The sequence below is a fragment of the Sus scrofa genome, chromosome 13 (assembly GCF_000003025.6).
Source record: "Sus scrofa isolate TJ Tabasco breed Duroc chromosome 13, Sscrofa11.1, whole genome shotgun sequence".
Classification (NCBI taxonomy): Eukaryota; Metazoa; Chordata; class Mammalia; order Artiodactyla; family Suidae; genus Sus; species Sus scrofa.
The window spans coordinates 4,329,508-4,347,126 of record NC_010455.5 but is presented as its reverse complement, the minus strand read 5'-3'; the positions used below and the strand labels follow the sequence as shown (position 1 = coordinate 4,347,126).

The window sequence follows — 17,619 nt, the reverse complement described above, 5'->3', positions numbered from 1 at the left end:
ACTCATTATTTTACATATTAGGCAACTATCAGACTGGCTTGAATTCATTGTACTCTTTGCCTTTTTGAGATTTGTGATCTTCTAACCTCGTGAAAGATCTCTAGCTACCCTTTTCAAATATTGTACTTGTGTTTTATACATACAGGAATAAAGTTTAGTGATTGTGGCCTAGTTATAAAAGTACAAAGCTCATTTGGAGCTTAAAACTTGGATTTTACTGTATTGTATGTTTGATATGTAATATTTCTTCAATGTGATGAGTTAAAAATTATAATTTTTTCACAGGTACAGGAGAAAATATTCCTCTTTGTATTCTCAAAAGTACTGTTTTCTAAATTTTGGTCTTCTTTTTTCCCAGACGGTGGGTTCGGCTGCTGTTTGGACGAGAGTTCCCCCTGCAGGACCTTCTGGTGGTCTGGGATGCCTTGTTCGCAGATGGCCTCAGCCTGAGTTTAGTTGATTATATCTTCATAGCCATGTTGCTCTACATCCGAGATGCTCGTAAGTGCTTGATGACCTTGCCAGCATTCGCGTAGGTGGTCCTGATTTTTAAAACTGTCTTATCTTTTAAATCTACTTTCCCTTTTATTTTGAATTACCATACCTACATTTTAATAATAGTCCCTATATCAAACTTTCAAAGGAACATCCTAAATATACTTTTTGTTAGTTATCCATGTACATATTGCAGATGTGGGTGATTTTATCCTGAGAGAATTGGAATATTCTTCAGAACAATTCTTCTAAAGATTTTACGCTTGCTTTAATCTCATTACGCACATTTGCGAAACATATATGAAAAGCCAGTATTTCAGATATGTTTAGAGCTCCACCTTCTGACAGGTAGGGAGTATTCACGAATATTTCTTAAGAGATTGGAGCTGTTTTTACAGTATTGACAACTTGCCTATAAAAAATAAATATTACATTTAAAGATATTTTAACTTCTCGGTTATATTTTGGCCGAATGCATTTCTCAGCGGAGTGCCAAATGGTAGCTGTGTTCCCATCTACTCAAATCTACCTTACGGTGTTACCGAGTGGGAAAGTCAGTGCCTTTCCCTTTTTCGAGTAATCTGATAATCCTCAGCTTAAAGAAGACAGCAGAGTATGTTTTAAATTTCAAGATGCCTCAAATTGTTTTCCTTTTCAGAAAAATAATCACAGTTCACAAAACAAGATTTGCAAGCCAAAAATACAATTAGAAAAGATTGTGCAAAGTGATGATGAAGTAGAAAGAAGGAACTAGCATAAGAGTAGGACTTCGTCAGAAGCACAGAAACTATTTGGAGTCATCCATAATCTTGACGGTTGAATTGCTCTGTGGTTCTCTTTATTTGTTCATTGAATCCCACTTGTGCCAGATGCTCTTGCAATGCCTCTGGTGACGCTAATAATATTCTTTAAATTTTAGATTATACTTTTTTTAATTCTCCCCAAATTGCTTCAGTGAATAAGTGACAGGAGCACATATTAATCCAAAACTTGTGGTTTTTGTCTGTGCCTTGAAGGTCAGATAGTTTGGGTTTTGACATACAGAGTGAAAAGTTCCTTCTTTCTGAGCCAGAGCTCATCAAATAAGAACATGGAAACCATAAGAGGAAACATCTGGAAAGCAGAGAAGGATGTTTGGGTAGATTTGAGGGATACTAGATTTTATAATTATTCAGTACTAATCTCCCATTGTAAAGTAGTATTATTTTTATAAAATGTAAGTAACAAAAAACAAAAGGAATGAGAAACTCTTCATTAAAAAAATGCTTTTGGATACTATTTTTAAAAAATTTGGAGTTCCCTTTGTGACTCAGTGGTTAACGAACCCAACTAGCATCCATGAAGACATGGGTTTGATCCTTGGCCTGACTCAGTGGGTTAAGGATCTGGCGTTGCCATGAGCTGTGATGTAGGTCTCAGACATGGCTCAGGTCCCTCATTGCTGTAGTTCTGGCACAGGCCAGTGGCTAAAGCTCCAAGTGGACCCCTAGCCTGGGAACCTCCATATGCCACAGATGTAGCCCTAAAAAAAAGACAAAAAAAAAAAATTTTTTTCTAAGTCAAACAACTATCAAAATGTATTCTGGTTTTCTGTAGTCTTAAACAATAAAGTATTTACTCTTTCCTAACTTAGGCACATCATAACTATATTTTAAATTTAATTTTCCTGTTTCCTATACTAAGATCTACTTTTTATTTATTTATTAAAATAGTTATTTAAAAATTTTTTTTCCATTAGCTGGTTTAGTGTTCTGTCAGTTTTCTGTGTACTGCATGGTGACTCAGTTACATATACATGCATACATTCTTTTTTCTCACATTATTATTATGCTCTATCATAAGTGACCAGGCATAGTTCCCGGTGCTCCGCAGCAGGATCTCATTGCTAATCCATCCCAAAGGCAATAGTCTGCATTTATTAACCCCAAGCACCCCATCCATCCCACTCCCTCCCCCTTCCCCTTGGTAACCACAAGTCTATTCTCCAAGTCCATGATTTCTTTTCTGTGGAAAGGTTCATTTGTGCCTTATATTAGATTCCAGATATAAGTGATATCATATGGTATTCGTCTTTCTCTTTCTGACTTACTTCACTCAGGATGAGAGTCTCTAGTTCCATCCATGTTGCTGCAAGTGGCATTATTTTGTTCTGTTCTATGGCTGAGTAGTATTCCATTGTGTACATATACCACATCTTCCTAATCCAGTCATCTGTCAATGGATATTTGAGTTGTATCCATGTCTTGGCTATTGTGAATAGTGCTGCAGTGAACATGTAGGTGTATGTGTCTTTTTTAAGGAAAGTTTTGTCCAGATATGGTACCTCCATTTCTGGACCAAGAGTGGGACTTCTGGGTCATATGGAGTTCTATGTATAGTTTTCTAAGGTACCTCCATACTGTTCTCCATAGTGGTTGTACCAGCTTACACTTGCACCAGCAGTGCAGGAGGGTTCCCTTTCTCCACACCCCCTCCAGCTCTTATTATTTTTGACTTATTAATGATGGCCATTTTGACTGGTGTGAGATGGTATCTCACGGTAGTTTTGATTTGCATTTCTCTAATAATCAGCGATGTTGAGCATATTTTCATGTGCTTGTTGGCCATCTGTATATCTTCCTTGGAGAAATGTATATTCAGGTCTTTTGCCCATTTTTCCATTGGGTTGTTGGCTTTTTTTGCTGTTGAGTTGTATAAGCTGTTTGTATATTTTAGAGATTAAGCCCTTGTCGGTTGCATCATTTGAAACTATTTTCTCCCATTCTGTAAGTTGTCTTTTATTTTCTCTTTGGTTTCCTTTGCAAGATCTACTTTTTAAAATCAATTTCATGAAGCTTACAATTTTTGGCTAGTAAAGCCTTTTAAGTTTTTTTAATCCCTGCACTGATAATGTTATAAAAACACATAGGGACAAGTGGAAAAATGCACGGGTAATGGAATTATTTATTTCAGTATTAAGGCAAAGTTATTTTAATTTGCTTGTTAAAATCCATAACAGTGGATGACATTTCCTAAAAATAGGATGACTGTTTATTAAGTATTTAAGGGGCACTGCCGCTGTCCTCAAGTTTACCAACTAGTAGGAAAGAGTGATGTAAATAATTTCAAGCTAATGTATCTGGTACTGTGGTTGAGGTCTGGATGAGCAGTATGAACATTTGCAGGAGGGGCACTCAGCTCCCCTCCAGCAGCCTCCGAGGGATAGAGAAAATGCTGTAGACCTTGGCCAGCAAAGTAAGGGATCTGCACTCCAGGCAGAAAGAACAGCATGAACAAAGGCTTGGAAGTTGGAGAAAGCATAGTGGGAGGGGGTGTGTGTGTGTGTGTCTGTCTGTCTGTCTACAAGCTGTCTGGTGTCCTCGGAGCACAGAAAGAGTGACTAACAGATTATGAGACTGAAGAAGCAAACAGGAATGGAATCATGGGGAAGGTCCCTATCCTGGAGGACAGGAAACTACTGAATGTCCAGAGTGGAAGTGTGCTCGGTTTTAGATCATTCCGGCAGTAGCGTGGAAGTAAGACTTGGAGGAGACAAGCCTGAGGCAAGGAAATCAGATAAGAGGTTATGACTCTAGTTCAGGGGGAAAAATAGTAGATTAAGGAAATCTTGAGGCGTTCTCACTGTGGCACAGTGGGTTAAGGGTCTGGCATTGCTGCCCCTGTGGTGTAGGTCACAGATGTGGCTCAGGTTTGATCCCTGGCCCAGGAGCGTCCATGTGCCAAGGTGTGGCCAAAAAAGGATCAGCACTAGTGGATTTAGTGGCCTCTTGGAGCAGAAGCTGGATTGTGGTGGGTTGAAGAATAACTGGGCAGCTAAGAACTGTAGTAGCCTTGGTTTTTTTTTTTTTTTTTGTTTTATGTAGGCATTACATTTTCAGCTAAGAATGCAGAGAAGATTGCAGAGTAATCTTTAAAGTTAATGAGCAAGGGAGGAAGAGAGATGCAACTAGAGGTCGTCGGGAGGCGAAGGAGGTTGGTCAGCTGCTTTCGAGGAAGACAGGGCATCCAGAAGTGGGAGAATGATGGGGAGGCTCTGTCTCAAGCCAGCCTGAGTGCTTCCCTTGAGGATCAGCACTAGTTTTTACCTCTTGTTCCATGGATGGGATCTATGAAAAGATAAGTTATCTTCTCTAGTAGAGTTTTTTTCCGGTTTATTTTTTGTTCTTCATGCCCACTCCTCTGCCCCTCAGCGAAGGACAGGATTGTGTCTGTCTTGGTTTCCCTCTGGTAGGTATCCTAGCATCTAGAGCAGAGCCCGGTGCATAGCCATCCTCCCAACACATCTTTTTTGAAGGAAAACTACTGAAGAAACAAGGGCCTAGAGGCAGAGGCACGAGATCAGGAGTCCTTTGGAGCCTGGCCGTGAAACAGGAATGAAAGACAGATGCTTGTCCCGGGAGGCAGCACCAGGCAGGTTTCAGAAGGAGACCAGATTACAGGTGGAGGCAGACAGTGGAGGCCATCTGTGCCTGATAAAGCACAAAACTAGGCCGTCTACTACGAAGAGGGCAAGACCGGGCTGGGGCTTCGGAGAGGGTGACTGGGCCGAGTAAAAGAGAGTGGCTGCCCAAGATCCAGGACGAGCCTGGCAAGTTGTTGAAGCACCTGCAGAGACGCAGTGGACAGTTGCACCAGCCTCAAGGTCATGTTTTTCCCAGCTGTGCTCACCAGACCAGATCGGAAGATGCAGCTCACGATCCAGTGATGAGGTGGATTAGGCTCAAAGGGAAAGGCATTGCTCCTCATTATACAACTACAGATGTGATAAATTCATTTGAGTAATTAAAAAAATAATAATAATAAATAAAAATTAAAAAAAAAAAGGATTGGGAGGGAGAAGAGTGGCAGGACAAAGACACAGAATAGCGTCTGGCAGAATACCTGGGAAGGTAGTACTAATTAAATAGATGAGTGTTTGTCTTGGGCCAGGGTCAAGAAGAAGAGGAAGCTGGGTCGTTTGCCATTCTCCACTGTCCAAATCCTGAAACACTGAAGGAAGGCTGTTCCTTCAATGACAGCACTCCTTACTTGGGGCCCAAACCTCCTAGGGGTTCAGTGGAGGGCTTCAGCAGGCCTGTGACCGTCCTGAGGCAAAAGGACGAATTAGGTGTACATTTCCCCAAGTCAAGGGTATATAGCTTTCATCATCTTCTCAAAGGAATATGTAACCCACCAAAAAAAAAAAAAAAAAAAAAAAAAAGTTAACAAGAGTCTGCATCTAGTCCAAAACCCTGATTTTACAGGGACAGATTGTGAGGCTGGCTATGGATTGAATTGTAGGCAACAAAATAATGTGTTGAGGAGTTCCCACTGTGGCTCAGCAGGTTACCAACCTGACTGGGATCCATGAGGATGTGGCTTTGATCACTGGCCCTGGCTCAGTGGGTTAAGGATCCGGTGTTGTTGCGAGCCATGGTGTGACAGACAGAGCTCAGATCTGGCATTGCTGTGGCTGTGGTGTAGGCCACCAGCTGCAGCTTGCATTTGACCTCTAGCCTGAGAATTTCCATATGCCATGGGTGCAGCCATTAGAAAAACAAACAAACAAAACTCCCAAAACAATGTGTTGAAGTCCTAACCCCTAGTACTTCAGAATATGACTTTATTTGGCGATAGGCTGTTGGAAATGTAATTAGTCAGGATGAGGTTGTACTGAGGTGGGGACGGGGCTGTGATGCAGTAGGACTTGTGCCCTTATAAGGAGAAAACATGCACAGAGAGAAGAGAGCATGAAGACACACAGGGAGAATAATGCCATGTGAAGACAGGACAGAGGTTCAAGTGATGCATCCACAAACCAAGGAATAGGTTTCTAGCCGTCATCAGAAGCCGCAAAGAAAGCACAGGACAGACTGTCCCCGAGAGCCCTCGAAAGAGCAAACCCTGCCAACACTCGAAGCTGGAAGAGGCAGGAAGGATTCTTCCTCACAGGCTTAAGAGGGACCATGGCCCTGCCAACACCTTGATTTTGGACTTTTAGACTCTGAAACTGTTGGACAACAGATTTCTGTAGTTTTAGACCACCCGGTTTTGGTACTTTTTTAGAGCAGCCCTCGCAAACTAATACAATGTCCCTGGCAGTTAAGTGGTTTAAAATAATCACACCCAGTGTGTGAGGCTAGATCCCAGTGTCCTTGCTTAGTTCTTATTCTACCCATTTCACTGCTGTCAGCATCTCATATTTATTTTTAACAAAAGTGTCCTCATAAGTTTCTTTTTTTATTTTTAATTAAAAAATTTTTATTATAGTTGATTTACAATGTTCTGTCAATTTCTGCTGTAATGTACTTATTCACTTTGAACAACACTTTCATTCTCTTTGAAAGTAATTCAGACAGACAAGTATAATATTCAACCACTTAATATATTTCTTATAAACAGCACATTCTTTATGAGGCCTCAGAAATGGAGCCCAACCTTCCTGTTTAGAGGTTAGGGAGGCAGCCCCGGGTCACAGAGCTGGTGACAGGCACACTGGTCCTCACATCGCCTTGTCCATCCCTCCAACCATGCCTTCATTTTATTAAGAAAAGGTTTCATGGTAGGTAAAAGAACAATACAAATCTCATCTACAGATTTTAAAATTTAACCTTTGGAATGATGGTCAAATGGCTACTCTTTAAACAAAACTTTTGCTTTTCCGAAGATACATAGCAGAATTATTATGCATAGAATTATTCTCAAACATTTCAGTCCAGCTAGAAACACTTCTACTTTCTTGTGTGTTATAAGAAGTGCTTTTTGGAATTTTTTTTTTTTTTTTTTTTTTTGTCTTTTTAGTTTCCCAGGCTAGGGGTCGAATTGGAGCTGTAGTTGCCAGCCTATACCACATCCGCAGCAACATCAGATCTGAGCCATGTCTGCAACCTACACTGTAGCTCACCGTAACGCTGGATCTTTAACCCACTGAGTGAGGCCAGGGATCGAACCTGTGTCCTCATGGATGCTAGTCAGATTCATTTCTGCTGAACCACGACAGGAACTCTGCTTTTTGGATTTTTTGCTGGATTATATGGATTATGTACAAAAATAAAGGTTAGGAGATAAGGAAATGTAATCAGGAACCATTACTCCTGTTAGAGTATAAAACAGCCAAACTCTCATCACACTTTTTTTTTTGACTGTTCTAGGGCTGCACCCAAGGCATGTGGAAGTTCCCAGGTTAGGGATCCAGTTGCAGCTGTAGCCGCCAGCTCACGCCACGGCCACATCAACGTGGAATCTGAGCGGAGTCTGCGACCTACACCACAGCTCACAGCAACGCGGGATCCTTAACCCACTGAGTGAGGCTAGGGATCGAACTCGCAACCCCATGGTTCCTAGTCGGATTCGTTAACCACTGAGCCACGACGGGAACTCCTCATCACATTTTTTTTTAACTGACCAACTTCATACTGTAAATCACTAATGTGGTTCCCTCCTTCGCATGGCTCTTTCTACCTAAATCTTTCTCCTATTTCCACACCTAGGGCAAAGTAGCTTTTCCCCTAACCTTCCCCAATTATGCTGGCCCTCACTGATCTCTCACTTTTTCAGTCCTATAAGATTTTAATTGATATCACTCAGTATACACTTAATTGTGCTCTATCCTATGTGGTTCCTTCCTGTGCATGTGAGAGTCACATCTTCTCAACCACATTGTAGGACCAGGACCAGGGTTATAGCTCTTCTCAAAAGCACCTGAAGCCTTTTCATGTACTCAGGTAGTACTGGGGGTGATCTCAGCCAGAAGGGTGCCTAGGAGACTGGGGATAAGAGTGGCATGGATTTCTGTGAGAGGACAAGCGCCAGAAACTCTTTTCCAATTGGCCTTTTTTCTTTTCTTTTTTGTTTCTTTTTTTTTTTTTTTTTTGCTGTTTAGGCCTGCGCCCAAGGTATATGGAAGTTCCCAGGCTAGGGGTCAAATCTGAACTGCAGCTGCCAGCCTACACCATAGCAATGGGGGATCCAAGCCACATCTGGTGACCTTCACCACAGCTGACAGCAACACTGGATCCTTAACCCACTGAGTGAAGCCAGGTATCAAACTCATATTCTCATGGATGCTAGTCAAGTTTGTAACTGGCTGAGCCTCAGTGGGAACTACCTTAAAGAGGTTTTGTTTTTTTTGTTGTTTTTTTATGGCCATACCTGCAGCATCTGAAAGTTCCTGGGCTAGTGGTTGAATTGGAGCTGCAGCTGCCAGCCTATACCAAAGCTTGCTGCAATGCCAGAGCCATAACCCACTGAGTGAGGCCAGGGATAGAACAAGAATACTCACGAACACTATCTTAACCCTCTGAGCCACACCGGGAACTCCTCCATGTGGCTTTTTAAAGAAAGCATTGTCTACTTTTAAATTATCTAAAATTTTTCATATCTTTTCTTAAAATTTATGCAAACTTTTGTTTTTTACTGGCATCAAAGGAGAATGTTTTCTGTAATTTACAAAGTAACATAGCCTTTTATTTGTCTTCCAAATTGCATTAATACCTAAAACACTCTAATCAAATCCATTTAACAGTAGATTTTCCTAACCATAAAATATCTCTCAAATGCTTATTGTCTCTTTTAATTGACTTTCTCTCTGAACACTTTGTAAATGGAAAAGTTTCCTCTTGGCACTTCTGCCCACTTCCTGCCTTGTTTTTTCAGCCAGCATCCACATGGCAGAGCACTGTAATTTTCCTGGGTTTTCTGTAGGGGTCTCTCTAGTCATTTCTTGGCCTAGCCTGGTGTGGCAGGTATGTCATCTTCATGGTTTAAAATGACATTCCTTTTTATTTCATGTTAGATCTCCACTGATTGCTCAGCCACTATCTGTCTGTTTGCCAGTGTTTCCATCTGTCCTACCCCAGAATTTTTATTTCTCTATTTTCTCATTAAGAGCATGTGCAACATTATACTGATGTCAAAATGCAGTTTATTTCAACTACACATTGAATGTATTGGTATTTTTTGGAAAAGCCTCACCTTACCTCAGGGACTAGACACAAGACTCAGATCACACAGTGATGTACTACAGAGTTTGTATCAAAGCCCAGACAGGGGGTCTGATTGTTGAAGAACTGTTTAAGCAGTTTCTAACTGCCAGTTATTTCCTTCTCAGACATTTCATGTTGTCAGTCATTTTTAAGACCATCTCAGATGTAGATGCTTATGTTAATGTACCTTTTGGATTACAAATGTGCCATTTGTATTACTTTATTTTTTAGTTTTAGAATCTTTTAAAATTCCGCTAACATAGACTTACAGACCAGTTTTTTTGGCTGCACCCACAGCATGTGGACGTTCCTAGGCCAGCAATCAAACCCATGCCACAGTTGTGACCTGTGCCACAGCTGCAACAACTACAGATCCTTAACCTGCTGCACCACAAGGGAACTTCCTGTCTTTTTTCTTTTTTGATGTTTAGGTTTTGTTTGTTTGTTAGTTTTTATAAAACAGACTATTTTTTTTTTTTTTTGAGAATTTTTAGGCTCACAGCAAAATTGAGTGGAAAGTACAGAGAGCCTCCCTCGTACCCCGGGCCCCGACACATGCCCAGCCCACTGTATATCCGCATCCTTCAGCACGGCAGCCCATTGGTTACACCTGGTGAACATGCCCCGTCACATCAACATCACTCCCAGTCTAAGGTTTACTTTACTCTTGGTGTTGGGCATTCGGTGGTTTTGGACAAATGTATAATGACATGTATGCACCATTGTAGTATAATTCAGAGTGATTTCCCTGCCCTAAAAATCCTCTGTGCTCCACCCGTTCACCCCTTCGTCCCCTCTAATCCATAAGTACCACCGATCATTTAGTTGTCTCTATAGTATTACCTTTCCCAGAATGAGATATATAGTCAAATCATACAGAATACAGCCTTTTCAGATTAGCTGCTTTCACTTATTCATATGGCATTTAAGTTTTCTACATGTCTGTCATGGCTCATTTCTTTTTAGCACAGAATAATATTCCATTGTCAGGATGTACCACAGTTTATCCACTCTCCTACTGAAGGACATCTCTGTTGCTTCTGAGTTTTGGTAACTGTGAATAACCCTGCTATAAATATCAGTGTGCAGGTGTTTGTGTGGACATAAGTTTTCATTTCAACTGGGTAAACACCAAGGGGTATGATGGCTGGATTATATGGAAAATGTCAGGAGCTCAGGAGATGGGCAGGAGAGAGAGTTGAGCTTCTAGGTATCAGAGTGGCCAATTAAAACAACAAATCAAAAATGAAAGAGTTAAGCCTTTAATCATTTACTGTGGTGACATAATCAGCAAGGGTCAAAAACTGGAGAAACTGCCACATCCCTTTGTTCCATTTTACCTGTGGAAGGGCTTAATGGTGGAGGGTCAGGTGATCACCATGAACGTGGGGTTAAGGGAGCCCCAAGGTGGTAGGGAGGTCAGTGGCAGAGGGTGGGTGGGGAGGTGAAAAGACGAGAAGTGGAAAAATACTGGTACTGAGTCAAATGAGGAAGAACGTCTTCAAGATTTCCTCCTTCTGCCCCCTTCAGGAGGACTTAGCAGAAGCACCTAAAGAGGACCACTGCCCAGGGCCTCATATAAAGAGATCCAGGAGTTCCTGTCGTGGCGCAGTGGTTAACGAATCCGACTAGGAACCATGAGGTTGCGGGTTCGGTCCCTGCCCTTGCTCAGTGGGTTAACGATCCGGCGTTGCCGTGAGCTGTGGTGTAGGTTGCAGACGCGGCTCGGATCCCGCGTTGCTGTGGCTCTGGCGTAGGCTGGTGGCTACAGCTCCGATTAGACCCCTAGCCTGGGAACCTCCATATGCCGCGGGAGCGGCCCAAGAAATAGCAACAACAACAACAAAGACAAAAAGACCAAAAAAAAAAAAAAAAAGAGAGATCCAGGAATGAATCCAAGGCTAGGAGTATAAATATGTCAAGATCAGGACCAAATAACTTGGCCTGAGAACTTGATTGCAGCTCCTTTCAGAGAGTACAACATACTCCCACGTCTGGTATGAGGAGGGCACTTCTCCCTGGCCAGGCCTGGCAGAGAAAGCCTTTGAAAGTACACTTCTCCAGAGAAGAACCAGTTGGATATATATAGAGAGAGAAACACATAAGAAGAGATTTCTTCCAGGAATTGGCTCACACAGTATGGAGGCCTGGAAGCCCCACAACTGGCTGTCTGCAAGCCGGAAACCAGGGCAACCAATGGTGTAATTCAGTCCAGTAGTGAAGGCCGGAGAACCAGGGGGCTGAGGGTGTAAGTCCCAGAGTGCAAAGGCCTGGGAACCAGGAACTTCAGTATCCATGGGCAGGAAGAAATGGACATTCTGGCTCCAGGAGAGAGAATTCACCCTTTTCTTTTTTTGATCCATTTGAGTTCCCCACAGACTGGATGACGCCTACTCACTGGTAGGGGGAGTCGCCACTCAGTCTCCTGAATCCAGTGGTGAACTCTTTCAGACACACCCAGAAGTAATGTTTTACCTGCTATGTGGGCATCCTTTAGGTCAGTCAAGTTGAAAACAAAATTAGCTATCATACCTTTCTAATTGCCAATGGCTGGACTAAAAATCGCACATAACTGCCTTCCAGCATGGCTGTACCACTTTTGCATTCCCGTCAGTGACGAATGAAAAGTCTTGTTGCTCCACATTGCCACCAATATTTTTGGTGTCAGTGTTTTGGATTTGGGCCATTGTACTGTGTCACATTGTCATTTTAATATCTTCCTCAAAATAACTTTAATTTACCCAAATGTAGCAATAGAGATATGAAAGGGGAATTTCCTATTGAAATTCTATACCATGTTCAGAATTAATACTTGAGGCCTGGTGGCACATCAGACTAAGAACCTGGCATTGTCACTGCTATGGTTCTGGTTACTGCTGTGGCGTAGGTTCGATCCCTTGCCCACGAACTTCCACATGCCACAGGTGTGGTCAAAAACAATAAGAACAAAAAATTAATGGTTGATACCCCATTCTGGCCCTCTATAAAGGGTCTTATCTCCTCGTACCATAGTCTTAACACTTCTGTGTATGTACTCCCACTCCACATTTTTCTGTTGCCCTAGAAAGCAATATGACAGATGCATTCAGGAACTCTAGGACACCTCTTATGGGCAAAATCCATCAAAATTACATGGATCACTGGAGTCTTACCCTAGAACACTCAAGATTCCACATCCATGTGCTGCTGTCAAAGGAGAATATGAATAGTCTGCAAGCTGACTGGGGTAATTGTCTCTGATGAATAGAGAAAGGAAGATGGCTATCTTTGCTTCCAGGCTACTTATTTCCCCAGCTTCCTTCATCCAGTTGCCTCCTTACCGAGATTTTTTTCTTCCCCTTCAATTCACCTGCTCATATGCTAAGTAGAAATCTCATCAAAGTGCTTAAGGATATCAGACATGAAGTTTTATATTAAGATCCTGTGTTTATCCCCATTGCTTCTGAAACCCCTTTGAGATAGCATAAACCCATAGCACACAGAGAATTAGGAAGGAGATTACAGCAATTTTGGAAGCAGAAAAACATTTGTATGAGTGACACAAGACCCAAGAAACTAAATACAAAACTAATAATGGAGAAAGCCAAGAAGTAACCCATAAAATTCCTCAAAGTATAGAAATTGGCAGAGGGAAGGAAAGAATTAAGGCTAAAAAAAAAAAAATGAGAACTGGTTGAAAGTCTGTTTAAAAAGCAGTTACACCCAGATCACTAGGCCTTACCTCTGGAAACAGTAAAGTGGAGAATCCCTGAACCAGGGACTGGGAATTTCAGTGGCTATTGAAGTACCACCCTTCTTTCTCAGGACACTGAGGCTAGATTGTCTCCCTTCAGGCAGACGTTTGAGAGAATCTTATCTGGGAGAATCTAATCAGCACAAGAGAAAAGGCTCAGGGATTGCCCAAGAATGACCTGTGTCGACCCCCAGTGTTAACACGCCCACCCATCTGTGTGCACACAGCTGTCTTCCAGATGCCTTTGTGCTACCCCACTCTTACACAGGAGCAGAGAGCCCCAAACCATCACATGTTCGAGGGGAGCATCAACATGAAAGCAGAAATCTAAACAAGCAACAGGACAAAAGAAACTTGGAGACCACAGAGACTGCGCAGGGAGGAGAAAACTTCTCAGAGAGCTAGGAAAACACATCACCCAAAGGAAAAAGAGCAATTGAAAATGAAAATATCTTGAAAATAGGTGGTTGGAATATAAAATTAAAGAAGTATCCCAGAAAGAAACACATGAAACAGAAAATAAGAAAGAAAATGAGATGACTGGGCCAGGAGATCCAATGTCCAGTATTTTATGGGGTTTCTTCTTGGCTGATGGGATTTCTTTAATTTAAAAAATAAGGAGGGAAGGAAGGAAAACAGAAAGAAATAACAAAGTGAAAATAATAAAAGAAAATCATCAGAGAAACAAAGAGAAGTTTCTAGCTCAATAAAAAACTTGAGTTTCTAAATTGAAAGGACCTATTATATATGAAAATACATGCAGATCTGAGTGTTCCTCGTCAATTTACAGAACAAAGTGAGGGAAGAGAAAACAGATCACAGGATTAGGAATTGGAATAGTTTGAGGCTTTTCAACTGGAAGCCAGAACACTCTGGAACAGTGGTCTTAACGTTCTGAAGGAAAAGTATTTCCAACCAGGAATTCTGTACCTAACTGGTATTATCAATTAATGTCAGAATAAAATCTTTCAAACAGAGAAGTCTCTAAAAAATTCATGTTCTGTGCATAAAGCTTTTGGAGGGATGAGCTCCACCAAAATGAGGGAGTAAAGCAAGAAAGAAAGCAGCTGGGTACTCTAAGAAATAGGGATAAAACACTAGCAAGAGATATAGACCATCCCAAGATGAGGGTGCAGGCAAGAGGCATCAGGAGCAATTTCCTCAAAAAAATTCTTCTGTCAAAACATCTAAAATTGTTTAAAGTATTAAGAGGAAATTTATATGACTAGGAGAACTTTTAAGATTATATTAATGTTAAATACATGCACAGCAACGCAAATGAAAAAGAGGGCAGTTATAAACTCCAGGAAAGGAATCAGGCTATGCAAGAAAGGAGGCGTGGTCACGATAATACTGTATTGTTCAGCTGGGATAACATTTGCCTGGTTAAAAAAATGAAAACACTAAAAATTGTTTTAGCCCAAATTTTAATACAACTTCTTGGGGGAGAGACAAAGAGTGATGTAGGTCAATAAAGGGTTGAGTTGAGGATGAGTTAAAGCTTCCTCTTCTTAAGTGAGCAGTCAGCAGATACATTTAAAATAAGAGCTAGTCACATTATCATATGACTGATGGTGCGCTGAGAGGCAGTGGTTGGGTGGTAATCGGGAGCAAAACCTAGAAGGACAAAATCCTGTGAGGGTCTTAAACACCTCACAGCCTCCCTTTGTGTGGAGAAGGATGTGATGATGTTTTATACTTGGTTTCTCTGGGACCGCAAAGAACAAAAGCTTTGTTGTTTTTATTTATGATTTTACTTTCTACTCCTACCTGGTTTTCTGGTCCATTTGAAATCTCATTTTGTATGTAGTCATTTTGTTACTGGGAAAGTGAAGATGGGAAGGGTGTTTAAATAGTTGAAGAAACTGCCCATGGTAGTTAGGCATATTTTCCTGCATGTAATAGCCCCAGTACTTTCTCAGAGCACGTGGCATTTGTTGACTGCCTTCTGCGTGCAGCTGCCTCGCAGACGCTTCTATGCACGTTGCTTTTGTGTTCAGTGGAGAGGTATAATGTTATGGTAAAGCCTTAAGGTTTTCTTTTGCTGTTGTGAGCTTATTATTTTTGTTTTATATTTAATCCATGATTATTTGTTTTATATGCCTTTTTATAGCTAAATACAAGAAAACGGGCCTACATATATGTCTGAATATTTACTATACTCGACCTTCTAAATGGAGGGCTTTTTTCAGTGTGTCTTAGAGGCTTCTGTGTAGTTCACAACTTAGTTGGTGTTCAGCAGCCATGTTTGCCATCTGAACTTGACCTCTGTACACAGATAACCCTGACCTGACAGTCTCAGCCAGGAATACAAAAAGCCTTGACGTAGGGGGGAGGGGAGAGGCTTTAGCCACGCAGATCTGGGCACAGCACTGCCTCTCTCATTCAGGAGCCCGGTGGCCTCTGAGGTGTTTAGCCACCCACATTGCCGTTTCTCATCCATCACGTGGATGCGATGGTATCGCCTTCCTTAGGGGCATCAGGAGGACTCGGGTGGTGGTGTTGTCTATGGCAACTTGTTAGGTGCTTGGTTTGTGCTTAGTGACTTTTTTTTCTTTTTAATTGTAGAGATGGAAGTTGTTCTTAGTCCATTTTGTTACCATGAAAAGTATATCTAAATATGAAATTAAATAATTGAATTCATGTTTCACTTCAAGATATTACAATTGTATGTATAGTTAACTTTGACTTATATGTAGGTGAAAGATCCACTTTGCTTCAAACTTTCTCAGAGCAATCGTGCCTCGGATTATCTTCACCGATCTCCTCATGTTCCTATTTGTGACTTCTGGAGAAACTAAACCAACTCTCTTAGACCCCTCAAGAACAGTTGCAGGCCATTCAAAGGTAGAGGCAAAGGAGTTGAGCTCTGCTTCCTGTGGATGGAGTGCAGTTAGCAAGAGTCAAGCAAGATGGGGAGGCACAGGGCCTTGCATCCGTGCTGCTCTTACAGAATCCCTGCAGACAGAGCACGCACTGTTTAGAAATGAGAGAAATAAAGGCTCAGGGAAGTACAGCAGCTTGCCTAAATGCACACACATGGTAAATGACTAGCCAGCATTCTAATCCAGATCTAATCTAGATTGTCCAATTTCAAATTCAGTAGGTTTTTTTAGATACTAAATAAGCTCTTTGGAGTGTGGCTTCAGTACTTTGTTTTTAAAGCATATACGTCCTTCATTTCCAACATAGATAGACAGCAAAACTCGGTGCGGGTTTTTTGTTGTTGTTGTTCTTCGTTTTTTTGTCTTAAACTTTTTTTCCTTGTGTCACTGCTCTGCTCTAATAGAATAAACACTGGAGAAGGAAAAACTCAAGTTTTTCAAGTTCAACAAAAATTTGCAGTAAAAATCAAAACTAAATTCTTACTCTATCAGATTCCTTACTATTTTCTTTTCAAAATAGCTTGTATAAGTCTCTTGCACCCACTAAATTGGACACAGTTATTCAAAATTTAATACTTGGCACATGTAATTGCAAATTAGAAGTGCTCTAGGAGTACAGTTTTCAGTAATAAATTAGGGACGGCATTTTCTGAAGGCAGGGGGTAGGCAATCGGTAAAACTCTACCTCTGCCCATTTAGGTTTTCAGTTGAAATCTTTAACAAGATTGACAAGACATAAGCAAGTTTATTAACATGGATACCTCATGGGATGGGAGATACCCAGGGGAAAATGCGCAGCCCTCAAAGAGGTGACTTTAGATTTCAGTATTAAATACCACCTTAATGGGGGAGGGGGTGGCGATGTTGACCTCTTAGGCGAGAGTAAATTATTTTGAGGAAAGAGGAAAGGGCTCCAAGAAAAAAAAAGATGGAAGGTCTGTTACGGAACCAAACTTGGATCCACTTGGCTGCATGCACTGAAGCCAATCTGTTGACACGGGGTTTTGTGGAAGGAAGGAAAGGGCAGTGTTCATTGCAGGAGCTGAGCAAGAAGTCCAGGCAGCTTGTGCTTAAAAGGCCTGAGTACTCTGAAGGCTTTTAGGGCAAGTTTTTAAAGACAGGTGAGGGAGGTTTCTGTGGCTGTATGATCAACCTGTGGACATTTCTTCTGATGGTTGGTGGTGAGGTAATAGACAGTCAATGTTATCAACCTTCTGGTTCTAAATGATCTGGGGTCTCTGTGCTTATAGGCAGCATACAGTTAACTTCTTCCACCTGGTGGAGGTTTCTGTATCTGCAAAATAGCACAAATGACATGGCTCAGAATTATCTATAGCCCTTGAGCAGGAACTAAAGATCCTTAATGTTGTTTAATGGCTAAAGTATTATTTTGTTTTGCTTGACTATTTTCCCTTCTTTATGTCTTTTCTCACTTTGATTAAATTTACTCTTTGGAACTAGACGACTAAAGATTTTCTATAGACAAGAGGCAGTGGAAGACATGGTCGGGGGAAAGGGGGAGATCCTATTCCGGGAAGTCCCC

The 17,619-nt window shown here is 41.4% G+C and overlaps 1 protein-coding gene across 8 annotated transcripts in view; it reads left to right on the top strand.

Annotated features, from left to right (window-relative positions):
* TBC1D5 (TBC1 domain family member 5) overlaps positions 1 to 17,619 on the top strand; it is a 546,905-nt gene that overhangs the window by 391,322 nt on the left and 137,964 nt on the right. For all 8 annotated transcript variants that reach the window (XM_021069681.1, XM_021069680.1, XM_021069682.1 and 5 more), the window contains one exon: positions 359 to 501. In XM_021069681.1, the coding sequence (XP_020925340.1) occupies positions 359 to 501 (143 nt within the window). The remainder of the gene's footprint in view (positions 1 to 358; positions 502 to 17,619) is intronic.